The sequence below is a fragment of the Kwoniella europaea genome, chromosome 1, assembly GCF_036810445.1.
Source record: "Kwoniella europaea PYCC6329 chromosome 1, complete sequence".
In the NCBI taxonomy this organism is placed as follows: Eukaryota; Fungi; Basidiomycota; class Tremellomycetes; order Tremellales; family Cryptococcaceae; genus Kwoniella; species Kwoniella europaea.
The window spans coordinates 10081964-10101651 of record NC_089487.1 but is presented as its reverse complement, the minus strand read 5'-3'; the positions used below and the strand labels follow the sequence as shown (position 1 = coordinate 10101651).

At 45.3% G+C, this 19688-nt stretch overlaps 5 protein-coding genes across 5 annotated transcripts; 3 read left to right on the top strand and 2 right to left on the bottom strand.

The window, feature by feature from the left end:
* Positions 1 to 69: 69 nt before the first annotated feature.
* V865_003840 (uncharacterized protein) lies at positions 70 to 6389 on the top strand (the record flags this gene model as incomplete). The annotated part of the gene is made up of 25 exons (XM_066227627.1): positions 70 to 152; positions 214 to 748; positions 808 to 1203; positions 1252 to 1293; positions 1348 to 1993; positions 2043 to 2126; positions 2187 to 2433; positions 2488 to 2564; positions 2628 to 2677; positions 2730 to 2801; positions 2850 to 3086; positions 3140 to 3598; positions 3653 to 3921; positions 3974 to 4313; positions 4380 to 4412; positions 4470 to 4562; positions 4622 to 4684; positions 4739 to 4830; positions 4880 to 4937; positions 5063 to 5081; positions 5131 to 5219; positions 5273 to 5323; positions 5375 to 5713; positions 5788 to 6051; positions 6126 to 6389. 25 exons carry the CDS (start codon positions 70 to 72, stop codon positions 6387 to 6389), a joined length of 4902 nt encoding a protein of 1633 aa, XP_066083724.1.
* Positions 6390 to 7147: 758 nt separating this feature from the next.
* Positions 7148 to 8727, bottom strand: V865_003839 (uncharacterized protein; the record flags this gene model as incomplete). The annotated part of the gene is made up of 2 exons (XM_066227626.1): positions 7148 to 8549; positions 8603 to 8727. The coding sequence occupies 2 exons, from the start codon at positions 8725 to 8727 to the stop codon at positions 7148 to 7150; spliced, it is 1527 nt and encodes a 508-aa protein (XP_066083723.1).
* Positions 8728 to 12130: 3403 nt separating this feature from the next.
* Positions 12131 to 15528, top strand: V865_003838 (uncharacterized protein; the record flags this gene model as incomplete). Its single annotated transcript, XM_066227625.1, has 14 exons — positions 12131 to 12260; positions 12333 to 12392; positions 12449 to 12526; positions 12580 to 12688; positions 12755 to 12825; positions 12879 to 13234; positions 13283 to 13393; positions 13451 to 13518; positions 13575 to 13705; positions 13803 to 13955; positions 14004 to 14231; positions 14288 to 14725; positions 14790 to 15286; positions 15346 to 15528. 14 exons carry the CDS (start codon positions 12131 to 12133, stop codon positions 15526 to 15528), a joined length of 2613 nt encoding a protein of 870 aa, XP_066083722.1.
* A 1043-nt stretch (positions 15529 to 16571) lies between these two features.
* Positions 16572 to 18195, top strand: V865_003837 (uncharacterized protein; the record flags this gene model as incomplete). Its single annotated transcript, XM_066227624.1, has 3 exons — positions 16572 to 17530; positions 17605 to 17772; positions 17883 to 18195. 3 exons carry the CDS (start codon positions 16572 to 16574, stop codon positions 18193 to 18195), a joined length of 1440 nt encoding a protein of 479 aa, XP_066083721.1.
* A 250-nt stretch (positions 18196 to 18445) lies between these two features.
* Positions 18446 to 19228, bottom strand: V865_003836 (uncharacterized protein; the record flags this gene model as incomplete). The annotated part of the gene is made up of 1 exon (XM_066227623.1): positions 18446 to 19228. The coding sequence occupies one exon, from the start codon at positions 19226 to 19228 to the stop codon at positions 18446 to 18448; it is 783 nt and encodes a 260-aa protein (XP_066083720.1).
* Between the last annotated feature and the right edge of the window lie 460 nt (positions 19229 to 19688).

The window sequence follows — 19688 nt, the reverse complement described above, 5'->3', positions numbered from 1 at the left end:
TTCGTTATATCTTCATTCCATTACTCTACTTGCATTCGAAATCTGCCAAGATAGACATCATCACTCGCGATGGACAGCGACAACGCTCAGTCCGTCTTCGGTGTACTGTCGGACGTAGTGGATATAGCAGCATCAAAGGGTAAGAAGAATCAGTGAGTCCATCGGTCCAGAATGCTCCTTTGATGCTATATTCACACGAGTCCAATGCTATAGTCCCGCACCATTCATAGTCAAGCATACGTTATTCTTCTTCCCCATCCTAGTATTCATTTCAGCTGGTATCTTGCTCCTGTCATTCGCCATACCTAGGATATATCGATTCATCAAGTCTCTCCTACCCAAAAGAGAATATCAACCTTTGTTAGTGGACGAGAATGAGGATGAAGAAGAGGTCGAATCGGCTGAACCACCCACGCCTACTCAACCTTTCATGCCTTCAGGTGGATTATGGTCTGATCTCTCGGCTCACATCAGATCGATGAAGGAATATGGTTCAGTCCTTTTCTTCCTCGAAGTGATCAGAACCCTTTGTATTGCTACTTTACTCGGTCTAACGGTTTACGCAGCGATCCAAGCTGAGTCGCCCGATAAGGAATCGCATCTTCAAGAACTCGGCTTGGAAGATGGTATGATAGACATTGAGGGGCATTGGGGAAAGAAGAAACATAAGAAGAAGAAGCATAGGAAGAATAGAGTGGACGATTACTCAAGTCTTGAATGGGGAGAATTCGGTGTTTGTGGATACTACGTGAGTCGACCTGACCGAATCTGGCCCATTACTGCTCTTTACTGACTCTACGGTTGAAGACCTACACTCTCATATTCTCATTCCTCCTTCTCACACTTCGGCCCGCTACACCCCTTCGACGACATCTCATCGCTCATGTGGACACTCTCCTTTTCATCGGATGGTGTATCTACGCTTATCGAGACTTGTGGCCTTTGCTCACTTACAACCTCATACCGTCCGATATCAAAAATGCTATCACTTGGTCGCGAGTAGCCATACTCTCCGTCGCAGCCGTATTGATTCCATTGCTCAGACCTAGAACATACACTCCTGCTGAACCTGCCAATCCTACTCCGGAAGATGAGATTCACCCCGAACAAACAACTCCTTGGTTATTTTACGTCTTTTACGAGTACATGACTCCTCTAGTGTGGAAGGCTTGGAAGACTCCCGCCTTGCCTTACGACGACTTGGTAAGTTCTCTCTGACCGAAGCTGTTTTATATGCTAATATTACCAAAGCATCCATTGGCGGACTATGATCGAGCGGAATTCCTCTACAGTGTGAGTTAGACTTCAGACTTGATATCGAGCGTTGCTGACACAAATGGGTTGCAGAAACACATCGACGCACTTGACCCTATTCGTCGACGAGAAAATGGTTTGAAGCAACGTAACCTGTTGTTCGGTCTCTTGGACGTGTTCAAGAAGGAAGTCGCCATTGTCTGCGCTATGTCAGCTCTATCAGCCGTTGCCGAAATGGCCGGATCAGTCGGTATCAACAAACTATTAGATTACCTGGAGAAAGATGGGGAAGGAGCCACCTTGAAACCTATCGTATGGGTCGCATTCCTCTTCATCGGTCCTACTATCGGTTCTTTGACTATTCAATTCTACATCTACACCACTACTCGAGCTCTGGTTCGAAGTGAAGCACTCCTTACTCAGTTGCTCTTCGATCACGCCTTGAGGCTGAGGATGAAGGATGCTATAGAAGAGGAGAAAAAGGAAGAGAACCCCGCCGCTGGTGCACCCGAAATCAGAATTGAAGATGTGACTCAGCCTGCTCCTGGTGCGACGGAAGCTCTACTGGGTGACGAGGCAGCAACAAACGATGACACCGAGGTTGGAAGCTCCAATGGAACCGCGAAGAAAGATGACAAGGAAGCTGCTGCTGATGCGGAAGCCAAAAAGGCAAAGGGACAAGGTCTGGCGGGAAAAATCAACGTATTGATGGCTGCAGATGTCGAGTCGGTCCTTGAAGGTGAGTCCATTAACCACTGAGAAGCTTCATGCTGATTATTTGTGTTCAGGTCGTGACCTCGCGCTCGTTTTCGTCTACACCCCTATTCAGCTTGCATTGTGCATCTATCTGCTCTACAAAATCCTTAGTTGGAGTAAGTAAACTATCCTATCTCTTTCGCTCAGTGATTTTCCTGACGCCTTTTGTACATCAGGTGCCCTGGTTGGAATGTTAACCATGGTCATCACTCTTCCCATTCCCGGTCTAATCACCAAACTCAACGCGCAATACCAATACAAGCGAATGGCTGCCACGGACTCACGGGTAGACTCAATCACAGAAGCGATCGGTGCTTTGAGGATGATAAAGATGTTCGGATGGGAAGATAGGATCAAAGAACGTATCGCCGCAAAGAGAGAAGATGAGCTGCAGTTGATCTGGCAGCGAAGATTGATGAGCTTGTAAGTACATTCTCAACGATCGAGTAAGACATGAAAATTCTAATGATCAACCAGATCCGTTGTCATCCTCAACAACATTTTACCTGTCTTGACTATGGTCGCTACTTTCGCTATGTACACTCTTGTCCAAGGTCGACAGCTATCTGCCGCTACAGGTGAGTTACACGATTTTTGCTATCGCTGACGGCTTGCAGTATTCACTAGTATGGTCGTATTCGAGCTCGTCAAGAGTCAAATGGGCATGGTACGTCAAAAGCAAGCGACATCCGTACCCGTACTGATGTACTCATAATTAGTGTTTCTATCTCATCAACTCCTTCGTCACCGCATGGGTATCACTCCAGAGAATCGATAAATTCCTCACATCGGTAAGCTCACTCAGTATCAGATTCATACTCAGCTAATCCCTTCCACAGAGTGAGATGATCGATGAATACTCTGAAGGCAAGATTGCGACAATCAAAACCACCGAGCAACTCGAAGCGGAGACCGAGGGTCTGATCAGAATCCAAAATGCTACATTCAGCTGGGGTCCTGTCGAAGATGGCAATACTCAAGACTTCAGTCTCAGAATCCCAGAAGTCACTTTCGTCAAGGGGAAGATCAACTTGATTACCGGTCCTACTGGTAGTGGAAAGTCTTCTCTTCTCAAGGTAAGAGCTACTCACGAAACTTCTCGTGACGTTTGCTGACCAGTCTTGTGTAGGCTCTTGTTGGCGAATTGCATTTCGAGCAAAAGCAAGGATCCTTCTTCCATCTTCCAAGAGAAGGGGGAGTGTCTTACGCTGCTCAGGAAAGTTGGTGCATGTCAGATTCTATCAAGGATAACATCTTGTTTGGCGAGCCATACGAACACGATCGATATATCAAAACTCTTCGAGCGTGTGCTTTAGAACCTGATTTGAAATTATTCGACGATGGCGACAATACAGAGGTCGGAGAAAAAGGGATTACATTGAGTGGTGGTCAGAAAGCCAGATTGACTTTGGCTAGAGCCGTCTACTCGAAGACTGACATTGTACTCCTTGATGGTAAGTTCAAGCGAATTTGGAATGGAGCTGACAGGGTAGATATCTTCTCCGCGCTTGATACCCTTACCTCAAGGTGGATCATCGATAATCTCTTCAAAGGCGATTTGATGAAAGATAGAACCGTTCTGTTGATTGTGAGTGCCAAAGCTCGATTCCCAGCAGCGGTCATGCTCACGTCTATTCTACAGACCCACCACGTCGGTCTCGCCGCACCTATCGCCGATTACATGATTGCTTTCAACCAAGATGGCTCTGTCAAATCACAAGGGCCTATCGAAGACTCTGAATTTCCAGACGAAGATGTTGAAAAAGAAGCTCAAGAAGATATCAAAGCATCTGAAGAAGCCATCTCAGCAGAGCAGAAGGTGGAAGAAAAGAAAACTGTCAACAAATTGGTGAAAGATGAGGAGAAGAGTGAAGGTCGAATATCAAAGAGAGCTATGATCTCGTTCTTCAGGTAAGTCGATGAATTTATCATGATGCCTTCATAAGCTAACATATTAACTCAGTACCTTTGGTGGACCGATCTTTTGGTTGTTGTATTTCATCCTCGTACTGGGGGGGCAAGGATTCAATGCGTTCCAAACTTATTGGTTAGGTAGATGGGCTAAAGCCTATGAGGAATCTGATCACCCCGAAAGAGTCTCTGCAGTATATTACTTGGGATTATATATCGTTTGGGTCTTACTGAGTATGGGATCATTAGCCGCATCAGCGGTCCTGTTCTACGTCGGAGCGATCAAAGGTTCAAGAGAGATTCATAAGAAGTTGACCAATATGATTTTCGGATCGTATTTGAGATTCTTGGATTCCACGCCTGTTGGACGGATCATCTCGAGATTTACTAAAGTGAGTAGGGACGTCTCGAATACTCTGCAGTGCGTATATCGTATACTGATACTGGACGATTGATAGGATATGAAAAATGTCGATGGATCATTCACCGATGTAAGTTTTGACCATTGAAATCAGCCGAGGATGTACTGATTCTCTGTTAATACATAGACCTTCTCCGAAGTCGCCGATATTACCACTGGTCTCGTGTTGAAATTCGCAGTCGTCATCGCCCTAGTACCCATATTTTCTATACCCGCTGTTGTGAGTTGTCTATTTCGACAACGCCTGTACGACACAGCTGATACTCGCTCATCATACAGGTAATAGGAGCTGTTGGTGCGTTCTTGGGTGAAGTGTATATTCATAGTCAACTTAGTGTCAAGGTAAGTCAGCGTGTCAGAACTACAGGCCGAGTGTTAACGATAATAATGCTTCAGCGAGAAATGTCAAATGCCAAAAGTCCCTTGTTCTCGCATTTCTCGGCTGCGGTTAACGGTATCGTCTCCATCAGAGCGTATGGTGCACAACAGTGAGTAACATACAGGCCTGGAAGTTCCAGACTGACTTGCCGTGAATAGGAAACTCCGAGCTGAAGCTCAGCGAAAAGCCGACAAGTACACTAGAGCTGCTACTGCTGTGAGTGTCAAGCTGCTCTCTAATAGTTTATGATTCATACTGATGATATGCGCTTCACTCGCAGTTGTAAGCGTCATATCCGTAGCACTGGCCCTTACGATTTTGCACTGATGACTTCGTTATAGCTACAACCTCAATCGATGGGTGACTGTCCGAATTGACATGCTGGGAGGTCTCTTCTCATCTCTTTTAGCCGCCTTCTTGGTCTACGGTGTTAGACTCGATGCTTCCACCACTGGTTTCGCGTTGAGTCAGGCTATCTCTTTCTCTGCCATGATTTTGGTGAGCTATTTTTGCAATCAATTCCTCCAACAACTGACACTTGCTTCCATCAGTGGTGGGTCAGACTGGTCAACGAGATGGAAGTGCAAGGAAATTCCGTCGAGGTGAGTTGCATATGTCACGACGGCTGTTATCTGAGCTGACCATACTCATAGAGAATCGAAGACTACTTGGTAATCGATCAGGAACCTAAAGCTGTGGAGTCCAAACAGCCCCCTGCCTCATGGCCTACGTCCGGCTCTATCGTCTTAGACAAATTATCGGCCCGATACTCACCAGATGGACCTACCGTACTCAATCAATTGCAAGTCAACATTGCAAGCGGTGAGAAAGTAGGTATAGTCGGTAGAACAGGTAGTGGTAAATCGACTCTGGCTTTGGCACTGTTGCGTATGATTCCTACCGAAGGAAGCGTCGTGATTGATGGTATCAAAACTGAAGATATCAATCTACATGCTCTGAGAAGTCACGTCACCATCATACCCCAAGATCCTGTGAGTTCTATACCCTCATTTTGTTTGAACTTTGCATGTGAGGGAAGGCTGATAATTTATCGACATGTCCTCAGGTTCTCCTATCTGGTAGTCTACGATTCAACCTTGATCCGTTTGGCGAACATGACGATGCGGAACTGAATGATGCCCTCCAATCGTCAGGTCTTGGTCAGACTAGGAACCCCACGCAGGAGAACGGCGGAACAGCTACACCCCAGAGATTATCGCTCGATACGCAAATAGCGGCTGGAGGAGGGAACTTGAGTCAGGGTCAGAGACAGCTCGTAGCTCTTGCCAGAGCGTTAGTAAGGAATAGTAAGATATTGATCTTAGATGAGGTAAGTTGGCTATATAACCTATAGAGAATTAGATGTGCGTGCAAGCTAAATTCAATTTTGTGTTCGTTTGATAGGCTACCGCATCAGTAGATTTCGAAACTGACGCATTGATCCAAAAATCAATAAGGGACTTGCCATCCTCCACAACGGTTTTGACGGTAGCTCATAGATTATCAACTGTAATGGATTACGACAAGATCTTAGTATTGGGGTCAGGAAAGGTTTTAGAATTTGATTCACCCAGTAATCTAAGAAGTAATCAAAATAGTTATTTCGCCAAGTTGGTTTTGGCCATGGAAGGTGGTACGGTCAGTAGGCAGTCTGCTATAAGTACTTAAAAACTTTGTACTTGGAAAAAACAAAAGAAAAACGGAAGAAAGGATTAGGATCAGGATCAGGTTCAACATCGTATAGGATGAATGAGTATAGATCAATTGAAAAAATGCATTTTTCTTATTGTTAGCACTGGATTGTGTTGTTTGACTTGAACTGAATTGTGATGTTGACCTTTTAAATAACATGATCGGCGTTCTGAACGGTTGTAAGATCAAATTGTGCGTGCTAAGAGAGCGAAGAAATCAGTAAAAAGCTCTTTTGAGATACTATATGTACTATCATTAGTCTGACTTTTCTTGATATCACAAATATATCTCATGCCAATCAAACCGAACGATCAAGGATGGGGTGCTAGTATACTGGTGTAGTACATGGTTACATGTCATATGCATATTTTCATATTGTTTTTGGTTTTGTATGTTGGATTGTTATGTATGTATATATGAAGATATAATATGTTCTACAATCGAATCGATAGTATAATTATTATATCAATTCTTTTTCTTTTGGGACAATGATGATAAATAACATATTTTTTCTAACCCGTTTATTTTGATATATGTGTTGATATATACTTTTGCTGTTGATTTTGAATGGATTGGTTTATTGGATGAATGGTAGGTAATAATGCTGGTACTATGATATTGTATATTGCGTTTTTGAGTGAGCCGAACTTGATGTATGTTGTTGTATGCAATGAATAATTGTTGTTGTTGAAGTTGTTGTTGTTGTTGAAAACCAATTCCTAATCCCCTATCCTTCATCCAGCAGCCACACCGAAGACTTGTCCTAGTTGTTTACTCGCTCTATTGATTTCTTCCCTCTTTCTCTGTTTCTCATCCTCGCTCTGCCTATCATACACAGGCGAAGACTTGCCGTTACTCGCTGTACGTCTCATGGCAGGTGCGAACCCCTCAGCTAATACCTTTCTTCTATCCGCCGTAGCTTCAGAAGCTCGTCTAGACCAGGAAGGCAAGATTTGTGGTGTTTGCGTCTGATTAATAGGTGATGTATGACCTGAATGATGCTCTCTTTCTGCTGGCCTTTCCATTTCCCTTTCACGTGAACTTCTACCTCCTCTAGCCCGATCACGAGAATCCGATCTTCTTCTCGTCCTAGATCTAGAAGGAGCCTGTTCTCTATCTGCTGGTCCACCGAAATTGGAAGTCATAGCCCCCACGTGATGTTCCTGTCGCTCCCTCGATCTACCTCTTCTGGGCGAATCAATGGCTACGTTCAAAGCGTTCCGGCTTCTACCTGGTCGAGCGACTGTCGATTGAGCAGGGACAATCGGCGATAATGGCACACCGTTGTTTTCCCTATGACTAGGGGTGATGACGTTGGGGACGGAGGGTATGGCTTTTCGTTGCGCTTGAGGTGAACTGGGTATAGGATCAGATCGGGATCGGGATAAGAGTGATGTGGATGCTGTCACCTGAGGACTCGAAGGTATACCGAGTGGAACGGTTTTTCGACCAGGTGTGAAAGGTGGGATGGAAGATTCGGATACTATCCGCGAAGATCTGGGTGCAGGTTCTTCCTGAGCTCGAGAGGGACCTAAGCTAAGTCGAGAGAATCCGGAATCGTTAAGATCGGCTCTGTCTTTACTTGACGCTCGGCTCTTGTGGTTAGCGGGTTTACCACAAGCACATCCAGGTATCAGGGCGTTGGGCGATATCACACTATTGACGGCACTAGGCTTTCGACCGAATCGCAAGGTATCTATCGAAGCTCCAATGTGGTAGACGGTCGATCCTACGGATCCAGGTGTCTGACTTGGAGCGACCAGTGGAGAGGCTCTGGCAGCGAGAGCGGGGATTTTCATAGGTACGGATGCAGGAGCGGCACCGAATTGCTTGGTGGGATAGGCGGGAGGAGGAAGATCAAAAGTGTCTCTTTTCGGGGAATCGACTTCTGATGGGTTAGTCTGGGGAGATTGGAGAGGAGATGATGAGACGGATGAAGATCCGGAAGAGACCGAGCTGGACCCTCGATTCTGAGGTAAAGGTCGAGGAGATCGACCTGGATGCTGAGTCGGTCGGACCAGTGGACTAAGAGAAACGGGTAACTGCGAAGTGATTTTTACAGGACCATGGTTCGCTCGAACAGCAGGTGAAGGTGTGCCTTGATCACGAAGTCGACATTCCGATGAACAGTACAGGCTAAATGATTTGTCAGCATGATTACAGCTATGGACTGATGGAGCTCGACTCACCCCTTGCAAGGCTGTTGGCAGATGAAACATCTTTCGAAATCTTCTTCGAACATGGTATCGAGGTTGGGAGGCGGGGATGCACGGGGCAAGCCGCAGTTTTGACAGAGCTGGTTGAGAGACGGCATTTTTGGTATGTCAGCGAGTTGTATTTGATTGAAAATAGCTTGACGGATTAGAGAGTGATGGATGGTTTTTGAAATGAGTGGGAAATTTTGAACGAATGTCTGTTTGTTGGAATGAGGAAGGTCACGAGGACTTTTGTATGATGGATGAGATTGATGGAATGAAGAAGAACAAGGCTACTCACCAGCTAGTGTATCTATTTATACTTGATCTTTCAACTCGCAGTCCGAGGCCGACAGAGCGGCCGTCGAAACTCTGTAGACTGTAATTGAAAAGTTTCACGCTCCGACCAGGTTGCAAGGACAACTGGCTGTGTCTAAATCCAATTTCTGACGGGTGACGGGTGATCTGAACACGTTTCGAGCTTCGTCTAAAGAAAACAAAGTCCGACTGGGTAAGGACCGATCTGAGCGGAGGTGAAAGCTGGTTAAATGGCAAACCGTTGTAGCGAAACAGTGCAATGACGAAATTGAACAGAGGTGTACTGAGGTATGAAGTATTCGGAATTTCGAATAGAAGAAAAGAAAAGTCGATGTATACACGTTTTGCAGCTAAGGTCGGGGTTCGGGGGAGGTTCGAGTTTGTTTGAAAGTGGTGAAAGGAAGGGTTTTGTGGGTTGCTGTGTCGAAGTCCAAGGAAGGTTGAGAAGGCCTTTCAAGTCCAGCGGTAGGTATGATGGTTGCAGTCGACGTTGGTGAAAGGAGAGAGTGAATGAGTCGATGTGTTTAAGCGAAGAAGAGACGCTGAAGGGGAAAAATAAAACAGCGATGGCAAGGATAGTCGGCCGAAATTGAAATGACGTTGAAGTGATGGGCGATGTTGGGTTGACAGAGTATGCGATGCTGTTGATGGGTGTATGTATGGGATGGATCAGCAGTTGTCGCCTGGGGCTATATAGAGGTGCATAACAAAAGGTATGGAAGAAAGAAAAAAGTCTGAAAGATGTGAACAAGTGAACAAGTGAACAAGTGAAGGGGGAGGACTGAGAGGTTATCGGTTGTGTCAAGGTGAGAATAGCGATGATGTCGACATGGTCACTTTTGAGAATTGGGTAGAGGAAAGGATGATCCACAGAGGACCCAGTTTATATTGCCAGGTGCTAGGTGAACAGAGCAACAGAAGCAATCAAATCTGAATGTTTCACCTTGTACCATCCAAGAGTAGTCGTCGAAAAAATCAAAAAGAGGTTGATTGTCTCGCACGTTCCTCTCTCATAGGCGAATAACAGCAATACACGTGAATTTTTACCGATCAATTCGAAAACTCACTCACCTTGCTTGTATCTGCTCTAGGATATGCTTCTAAGGCGTTGTGTGTGAGTGTGGGTATGTATGGAAGGAAGTGTAGAAAGAGATGATATCGATGCTTGTGGTATTCTCGTTGATGCTTTGTAAGGATATGAGATATGAAAATTTCGATCAGGTATGCAGTATGGTTATGATAGGTGTGATGCTATGCAAGACTCACGCCATCGATTAGACAGACCTACGAGTACCGTACACAATCAGATAGCGTAGCAAAACAGTTGACTCGAAATTTTCTTGGAATACGCGATCTTTGGCAATACCACTCTGCAATATACAGTCATTTCAGGGTAAAATACACCCTAGGATTTTCATCGAATTTTCTCGGGGGTTTACGCTTGGACCAGGATCCCGTTCCTCATCTGGATGACGCACTCTACTTTGAAATTATTCCGATTGCGATGTTTCGTTCTCGATTTTAAAGTTTTCCTTCATCTTGGATTCAAACGTGCTAACACATATGCAGCAACCACGACCTCAGCACCTCGACACGTAAACATTACTTTTTGAGCGAGTCAAAAGAGAGTTTCACTCTTAATTACGTATCATACCAACTGTATGGACTGTTTATTCGGTACGGAGGTCCGGAAACACGGTCCAGGAGTCTGCATACACGTTTACAATCAACGAAATGAATGAGATACACACATACAGTATACACGCCGCCAGGTTGTGTTGATTCAAAGATTCAAAGCCTTTAAACGAGTAAACCCTTTTCACACACTACTCGTAGGTTCAAAGGTGGATTATGTTTCACCATCAATAGGAATCTCTATTGTATATGCGACTTGGACTTGGCACATAGCACATCATTTTATCGGAGGAGGACGGGGACGGGTATTTCTGTACTCCCTACATCCCCAAAGGTTTTGATATGATAACAGTACTTATCAGCTGACCATTTAACGGAGATGAATGGATCCCATCTATCACATCTGTTCAATCGGTTCATCGTCTGGCCGTACAATGGGAATTTGTCCATGCATAACACCGAAATTCTCCATCCTGGTCTAACCGTCGTTTCGAAATTCAATGAATGACGTTCCATCCTTTTCTCTTGACGTTGATCGGTCATCGCCGATTTGGTATATTAATTTCCGTCGATGGCGAAGGACTGAATTCACCTTTGTCATCTCTCTGTTTCGTAGATGTCATTCAGAAATGCAGCAGCGCGGTATCGTACCTAGAGATGCTCTCTGGAATCGTTTGTAGACCAAACTGATGTCATAGGTACGATACCTACAAGGAATGTTAGGGGCTACAGACTGATCCTGGATTTCACGTAAACTCGGTCCGGCATTTGCGTTTGATGCATTGCAGTAGCCATGAAGCATTAACTCTTCGACTTCCGATCCAACTCACCTTTAGGAGCTTAGGCGAGTCAGGTGCATAAGATGTCAGGTGGTTCGGTCAGCAAGGCAGAAGTACCGACTGTATAAATGAACATGAGTGATCAGATCTGCTGACGTGACGGAAGAAAAAAGAGAGCGACCTGCTTGTCGCCTCCTTCACCATACCTTGACGCCACAAATTTCTTCAGCAATGAGGCTCAAGCCTGGATATGGTCGATCGACGTCCGAGGTCTTGGTAGAATGCCGTTCCTGATATCTCAGCCAGCTCAATCTCGGTTTAGTTCAACATCAAAGCGTAGAGCTTACCTTGGCTTGGAATGATGGCCCTACATATCCAATTCAGCTTTCGCAGTGACTCGGTCCAATTGTCCCCATCGTGCATTGATCTTAGATACCGTACACTGAAGTCCCGTGTGCTCAGTGAGAATATCCAAGCATGAGCAATCGCCCTCACCTTGCATCCGTCAAAGAATTGTCTCTCACTCACCTGGGAGTACTCGCAGGATAAGTTCGGTGAAGCGATGGGTGCCACAGTCGCTTTCTCGAAGGGGCGTTGGGGATATGAAGCAGATAACCCCGCTAATCCCGAAGACGCGTCTTTAATGTTGAGGTTGAGTTTTGTGAACATGCACGCGTCAACCACCGACGACCGTCCACCGTCCACATCGAATCAATCAGCCCATCATATCATGCAACCTGATGTCAAATACAAGTACTTACTTACACCTGAGCAGGAGCACAACAACGCCATGACTACAGAGTCGACACGCTCTGTAGAGCCCATGACACCCAATACCACAGTGGAGAATAGCGGATATACCATGAAACAGAGCCCGAGTCCGGGTCGAGAAGGGTTGAAGAGGAAGGCTGGTGAAGGAGGTTAGTATCAGATAGATGACTTCATCACTCCGAGCTGCAACATGGGTTCGCTGATTCACTCGTCTTGTATAGCTGTCAATCCAGAAGATAAGGAAAATGGCGGTAGTGCAGATAAGAAGGCGAAAGTTGATGGTGAGCTATAACAATGCCTAAGATATATGACGGACAGCTGACGAGTGAAATTGTAGATGCATCGCTAGTAGAGCTGAAAGGTCGAAAATTGATATTCAAGCAAGATGCATCTTCACGTAATCTCCCTAGACGACGTGGGTCTACTGTCCTCGCTCGGGGTTTGCTCGTTACTGATGTGTTTCGATAGAGCTGCTCAAATTCGAAGGGTGGCTCTTGGACGAAGTGGAAGCTGGTAGGACCGTTGGAGAAATACCAGAGGAGTTTTGGGTTTTGATCGTCATGGCTGGACACGAGCTGTGAGTTGAATTGCTTTCCCCAAGAAGAAGGTTGGTTTCAGCTGATGTCATGATATTACATCCCAGCAATTCAAGTAATGAATCGTTATTCCTTAAACATCTTAAATCCGCCTTGGACGTGGTCAAAAGTGGACAAGGTAAATCCTTCTGCCAAATCCCAATTAGCTTTATATTGACGCTCTACCGGTAGATCCCCTGCCCAACGAATCGCTTACACCTCTCATCCCTAAATTATTCACCCTGCATCAATATGGCTTCCTCCCGTCTGATTTCGCCCCTTCCTCATCTACTACCAAAGTTCCCGCGGCATTGCAAATACGTTGTTGGGAGGCAAATGATTTGCAGAAGCACTTCCCCTCAGATCAGCTGGAAGAGCTTTTAATCAGGAGGAAAGCGAGAGAGCAAGCTAGAGAGGAATGCGTGAAGATTTTGGATGGTTTGGATGATATTGAAAAATTGGAATTGATCAAGGGAGATAAAGTCGATAAGGGCAGTTTGAAGGAAGCGAAGGAGAAAGTCGTCGTCGCGAAGACGGAGGAAGTTGAAGTGAGTGGTATCATCGTGAGTGTAGGGGCATAGCTGACCTTGGCGCAGGAGTCGCCTCGTATAGCTAGAAGGAAAGATAGGGAAGGAACTGCCAATACCGTTGAATCGAGAGGGAGAAGTGCATCACCTACAAAGAAGGGGAAAGTGACTCCTGAAGAGGTGAGCTTAACCTTAATGGTTTGAATAAGCAGGTGGAAGCTGATGCATCAAATATAGGAGGAAGCAGCCAGGCTGAAGAAAGAGGAACGTGAAGCTAAGAAAGCGGAAATGGCGGAGAAGAAAGCGTGAGTCTCCTCTTCGGAGATTGACTACGGGTAGCTGATTGGATCTTTCACTCCAGTGCCAAGGAAAAGGAAAAAGAACGAAGGGACGCTGTAGTAGCTAAACAAGCCAAAGCGATGTTGGGATTCTTCAAGGCCAAAGCGCCCACTACACCTCCGATTAGTCGGGCGAGCGAGGCTGGACCTTCTAGTGAGTTGAGCTGATGATGCTTGCACCTTGCCCACGCTGATAGAATTCATATTCATAGAACTGAAAGGTGGCGATGGATCTCCAGTCAAAGGCAAAGGTAGTGACTATTCAAGGGTCTTCCTGCCGATGACTCAGAGACCAAATGTACAGATAGCAGAGATCAATCGATGGACACCTAAAAATCGCTCCATCAACGGCGATACCTCTTTGGAAACGAAACATGTAGATGTGCAGGACTGGCAACCACTTGGTAAGCTGTCAATCTTTCCATATAGGATACGCGCTGACCCGGTTGTAGATTTCATCACTGAACATCTTCGAAAGCATGGCAAGCAAGTTCGCTCGTCTCGAACACATCTTCCCAAGGGTCTCAAGAGTATGCCCCCTCATGGTTCAGTCGCAGATGTATACAATACGCTGGAAGATGCAGAAGATCCGCGTGAGGTGTTGAGTCAGTTGAAAGATAGGAAAAGGTTTCCGTGGAAAACACTTGCTTTTGATCAGCAAACCAGACCACCTTACTGCGGTAAGCTTATTCAGACACATCTGCATCAGATAAAACAGCTGATGAATTTCACGTAGGTACTTTCACCAAGAAATCAGTCGTAGTGGGACCACGAACGCCGTTCGCCCAAGACCCTATTTTCGATTATTCGTACGACTCAAGCGATGATTGGGTAGATGATGAAGGTGGGGAAGACGTGGATGATTTCGGTGATGGGGAGGTCAAAGAGGATGAGGAAGATGAAGAGGATGAAGAGGACGATGAGGACGAGGGAGAATTCGATGACTGGCTTGATGATGCTGAAGATGTAGAATTCACGCCTGTTGATGGAGATGTCGATCCTCTCGGTGGACCCGAACAGGCTAGATTACCGATGAAGGTGGTGAAGAAATCGAGGGATGTACCGAAAAAGGTGGTCAAGCTTACGCCGAGTTGGAAGGGACCTGTGTGGGAGAAGACAATAGGCGACGAGGGCGTGGATGGATTAGAAGGGTATAGAATACAGCTTCTGAATGGTGAGTAGATTTCTCGTCAAGTCATGACGTTCAAAGTATATATGCTTATCGTTGCCTGTTATAGATACCCCTCATTCCATCAATCCATTCACATTCACTTCTCCTGAACCTGTACAATCGTTCAAATCGTCTTTCAGCACTACCGTCATCGGCACGACTCTCAACGTGCGATGTCTCCTCTCCGTCGAGCCGATAGTAGCCGCACCTGCGCCACCAACTGTACCGGAGAAACCTATTCATGTACCCAATTCATCCTCTATCTACTACAAACCCGTCTACCCGGCATCCGCACCAGTGGTCGTTAACGGTGATATCGCCAATGGCACGACACAACCTAAATCAAGACCTGCACCGAAAGTAGGGTTCCCGGAAGAACACCTTGCAGAGCTGTACAGACTTATAGATGGAAGTAAGAAGATCAAACCGGATTTGATATCTCAATTACGTGAGAGATTCGAGAATGTCACTACGAAAGTGGCGATCGAAGCGAAGTTGAGGGAAGTAGCGGTAAAAGAAGGTAAAGGCAAGGAAAGTCAGTGGAAGGTCAAATCGGAAGCATGGGTGAGTAGAATGTCTGTCACGGGATGATGTATGTGCTGATAGATCTACAAATTGGATAGACTGCTATCGGATTGTCACCACCTGTACCGACCCCTACACCCGCCTCTGCGCCGGCCCAAGCTGCGAATTCGAAGTCGGTCGCTGATTTCTTCTCCTCGCCTGCTGCGCCCTCGTCCGATATTGAGATTAAAAAGAAGTCACTCGACGCTACGACCGATGAACCTATGATCATCGATGCGTAACGTCATACGAGCAAGAGACGAACTGAAGGAAGATCAGTAAGAATCATCATCGTTGTTTTGTATAGCATTTTCGCCCATATCCCCTTCCTCTTATGAACATTTTCTTTTCTTGAATTGATGAGTATCACTTCTTGTTAATTACAACCATCATCATCATCATCATCATCATCACCATCATCTCTTGCATCTAGTCTGTTCCATGTCATGTTTTATGTATATGACGAATACACATGTCCATGTCTGATCTGATCATCAGATACGAGAAACGGTGCCGGATTCACGTAATAACGCTTGTTTCACCTTGCCGCTTTGACTAACTACTGATTTACAGTACACGAAAAAGCTGTGTACTTCACAGTTGACATTGCTGTGGCGGATCTGGACTTGGGGTAGATGAAACCAAACTTGTCTTGGATGAGTATTACGTCGCCCCAGGGTATCATAATCAGCTGTATTTTGCAACAATGCGTGAATTGTTGTTCTTGTGTGTACAAGGGATTTCTCTGGAAGTATTGAGATCAGTGTCGTGTACGTATCGAGAGGTCTCGTCGCTATCATTGTATGTTCTGCTACATCACAGAGCACATGAATGGTGGCGATGCCCAGTTTAGATGCAAGTACTCTAGCATGTATCTGCGATCGAGAAGAACATATCCTGCCTCTCATATATATACATATATATGACCAGTTGGTGGGAGGCCCAGAATTTGCCAATGTGAGACATAGCTGACGACTTATCAATTGAAATTGGGTACTGTAAGTATTTAAATTTAAGGTTAGTTGTTTCTGTATCTCGTGAAAAGGTGTTCTGGAACCTCCTATCTTCAATGAGAAAGAGACTTTCGACGTATGCACTGAGTTGCGATAAAACCGTGATGTTTTCGAGTTCCTCACCCCCATCTTTCTTCTTCCCCTTCTTCGGTTCCCTTCTCTTCACCTTGGTCTAATAATATTGACAAGTAGCATTGAAAACACACTCGTCCGAGTTGCAACAACCTTTGCAGTATACAGAAGGCATTCAACAGGGATATACAGAAGTGGCGATGTCACCTGGATTGTTAGATTCAGAATTCGCTTCCCAGCATACATCTTCTTCTACACCACCAATAGCATTCCCAATCATACCTGGTCTGGGGTCTTCTTCGCCTTCATCTCTGTCTCCTTCTTCCGGAATCACCAAACATCCACACGTATGGGATCTCCCCAGCAATACATACGGTTCTAAACCGATATATTACTCTCACGAGGTTATACCTATCGTAAATCCCACTCTGGATCCAGCCAATATGGTTCCTAACGGTATTGTAAATCCAAATCCAAGTCCAAATATCAGAAGATCATCTGATCCTACACCAATGTCGACATCACATGGCGTGGCGCTAGGGCATTATCATCTATTACCTCCTATAGAGCTTATCGGTACTGGAAGTGGTACGAGCCAATGGCCAAAGGCTAAACCGAATGGTCCACGACCACAATCGAGAACACGAACTACTAGACCTAAAGCTTCCTTCTACATACTGGATAATGACAATGAGCAAGATGAAGATAGGTATATCAACAATTCAAATCAGTCGTCTAGGTTATACCATTCCAACTCTTCTCGTAAGCGGTCCATAGAGGGATATGCAATCTCACATGCACATGCACATGGACAAGAGCAACCTATGCAATTCCGAGTGGTCAACCCTGATAGATCTTCATCTTCTACTTTATCTTTGACCGATGAACATCTCGACGACAACGAAGTTGAGGTTCAAGATAGAGAGGGAGACGATACGAGACGAGGCAGTATATATCTGGATGGTGAAATCTCGGAGATGGACGAAGAAGAGCTAGGGGTCAGATTGTCGCAATATAATATGATTACTGGGTACAACCATATCCCTATGACAGGTACTGAGATAGACAAGGGGATCAAGGGCAGAAGGAAGAGTTTGATCGATAGAGCGAGAACATTCATGCTAGGACGGAATAAAGATGAAATCGAAAGAGATCACCGGTAAGTATCATGATCTCAATCTCATAAGTGAAATCGTGTTGATCGGTTAAGGGGTTCTGTATCGGATAATTCAGGTACAACGAAGCTGGACAACGGAATGTCAATATATTCAATGAAGAGCCGAGGCCTAATTCGAGAAGCTGGCTGAGATGGAAAAAACTCGAATCTGAAGATAGGAGAAGAGCAGCAAGTGAGGATTGGAGTAGAGATCATATGGCCCAAACTGAAAGGATCAGACAAGGGTGAATCTTTCCTTACCCTACATCCCTTTCCTGATCGTATCTCACAATCTCACAGATGGATGTGGCAATAGCTGACACAGTATTGTATTTGGCATATGGGACTCGGACAGATCATCAAGTACTGCCAACACACATCCAGGATCCAGTGCTCAACAGGAACGAATGGTTAATCCATATCCTACAATGACATTTGACCTTGGACTTGATCCTAAGAGCAAGAGCGCTACTTATATGAGAACCCCTACGAACACGAATAATCAAGTGCATGCAAATCCGAATGAGGTGGAAGCTTGGGATGGTGGATTGCCACCTCAACGACCAGCACCCACTGGTCAATTATCTTCGTATAAGGCAGAACCACAGTTGATGGTGAAGAAGAAATCTTCGAAAGGATGGAAAGGTAGATTTAAGCTACTGAAATGATCTCAATAACGATTCAGTTGGAAGAGGTATTCAGTGCACGGTAGTTGAATTGATTAGTTTCATCCTTATTCTGTCTCTTTTCACACAACCACTCGGTCTGCAAGTTGACAGCAGGTGTTTGAAGATATCTATACTATGCAGTCATACATATGTATCTATACTATAAATGAATCTACGAAAGAAAATATTGTACATGAATCATCATCTAGACTTAATTTGACCTGCTAAGTAGGAAGGTTGATTGAATCACTCATAGCCCTCCGTCAACCTCCTCATTCTTCTCTTCGACATGATGTCTGTGCCTCCTACTCTCAATTGAGCTAGTAGCAGCCCTGTCGCCCTCGGCTACCGCTTCTTGGGACATGTTGTGATCAGATTCGAGGCTACCTGGCTTCTCATCACCTCTTTGCTCCAAATTGGGTAGAAACGGGGAGATAGAAGGTGAACGTAGACCTGTCTTCTGCTGCGAGGAAGGTTCAGCCATTACTGAAGAAGGTGTTGAAGTTGGGATGGGAATGTTATCTATAGCCGGATGAGATGATGTAATAGTTGTACCAGTGGTAATAGGGGCTTTTGATTCTTTCTCCTTTTCTTTCAACATTTCCAAAACAGCTTCATTCCTCTTCCATCTCAACCCTTGGCCTTCTCCTTCTTCACCCAATCTGATCCTTCTCCAAGCACCAAGCTCGTACATCCCCACTTCACCCCATATCCCAGCTTCGTTCATACTTTCATCCATATATACCATGTCGCTCGGCGACGGTAACAATATACTCATCTGAGCGGCAGAAAAGGCAGCCAAGAGCCACAAGGTAGCTATGAATAGACAAAATAGGATACCGAACGATAGATGGCCACCATGAAAGAATTGCTCGATAGGTGTAGGTGGACCCCGTCTAGAATGGACTTTGGGTTTGGAGGGTGGTTGTGAAAAATCGTGTTGTTTGGTCTGGCCGAAAAGTAAAGGATATCGAGGTGGTTGGAAGGCTCTGGTTATCTGGGTGGTAGGAGGTAAAGGAGAGAATGGTGCCATTTTGGGTTGTTGCACGGTGTTCTAACAGAGTCTGAGATTGAACCGAAAGTAGGTCACGACATGGGGACATGCATGTGTCAGTCTTATATCATCGTTTTTTATACATGTACGTATTAGTAATGTGTTTTTCAGAAACTTGTAACGAGGTGGGCTAGAAGACTGGCTGGATTGTCAAGCCCAGATACAGATACAGTAGTACTGCAACTCTGAGGCTTCTTCACCTGCCACTTTCGCCAAAAGAAGAGTGTGTTATCATACTTTTCTTGATCATCCTTGACAGGACATCTCTTTTGGACCTTGAAAAGGTCACTCAGGAATTCAAAAAACATTTACACGCTCTATGAGGCAATGACAGTCCTACTTGATGCTGCACGATTTATGATATAGGGTACTGTACCAAAATGTGAAGATTCCAACGAGCAGCCGGCTTCGTGCCTTAAACCACTATCAACACTCGTCG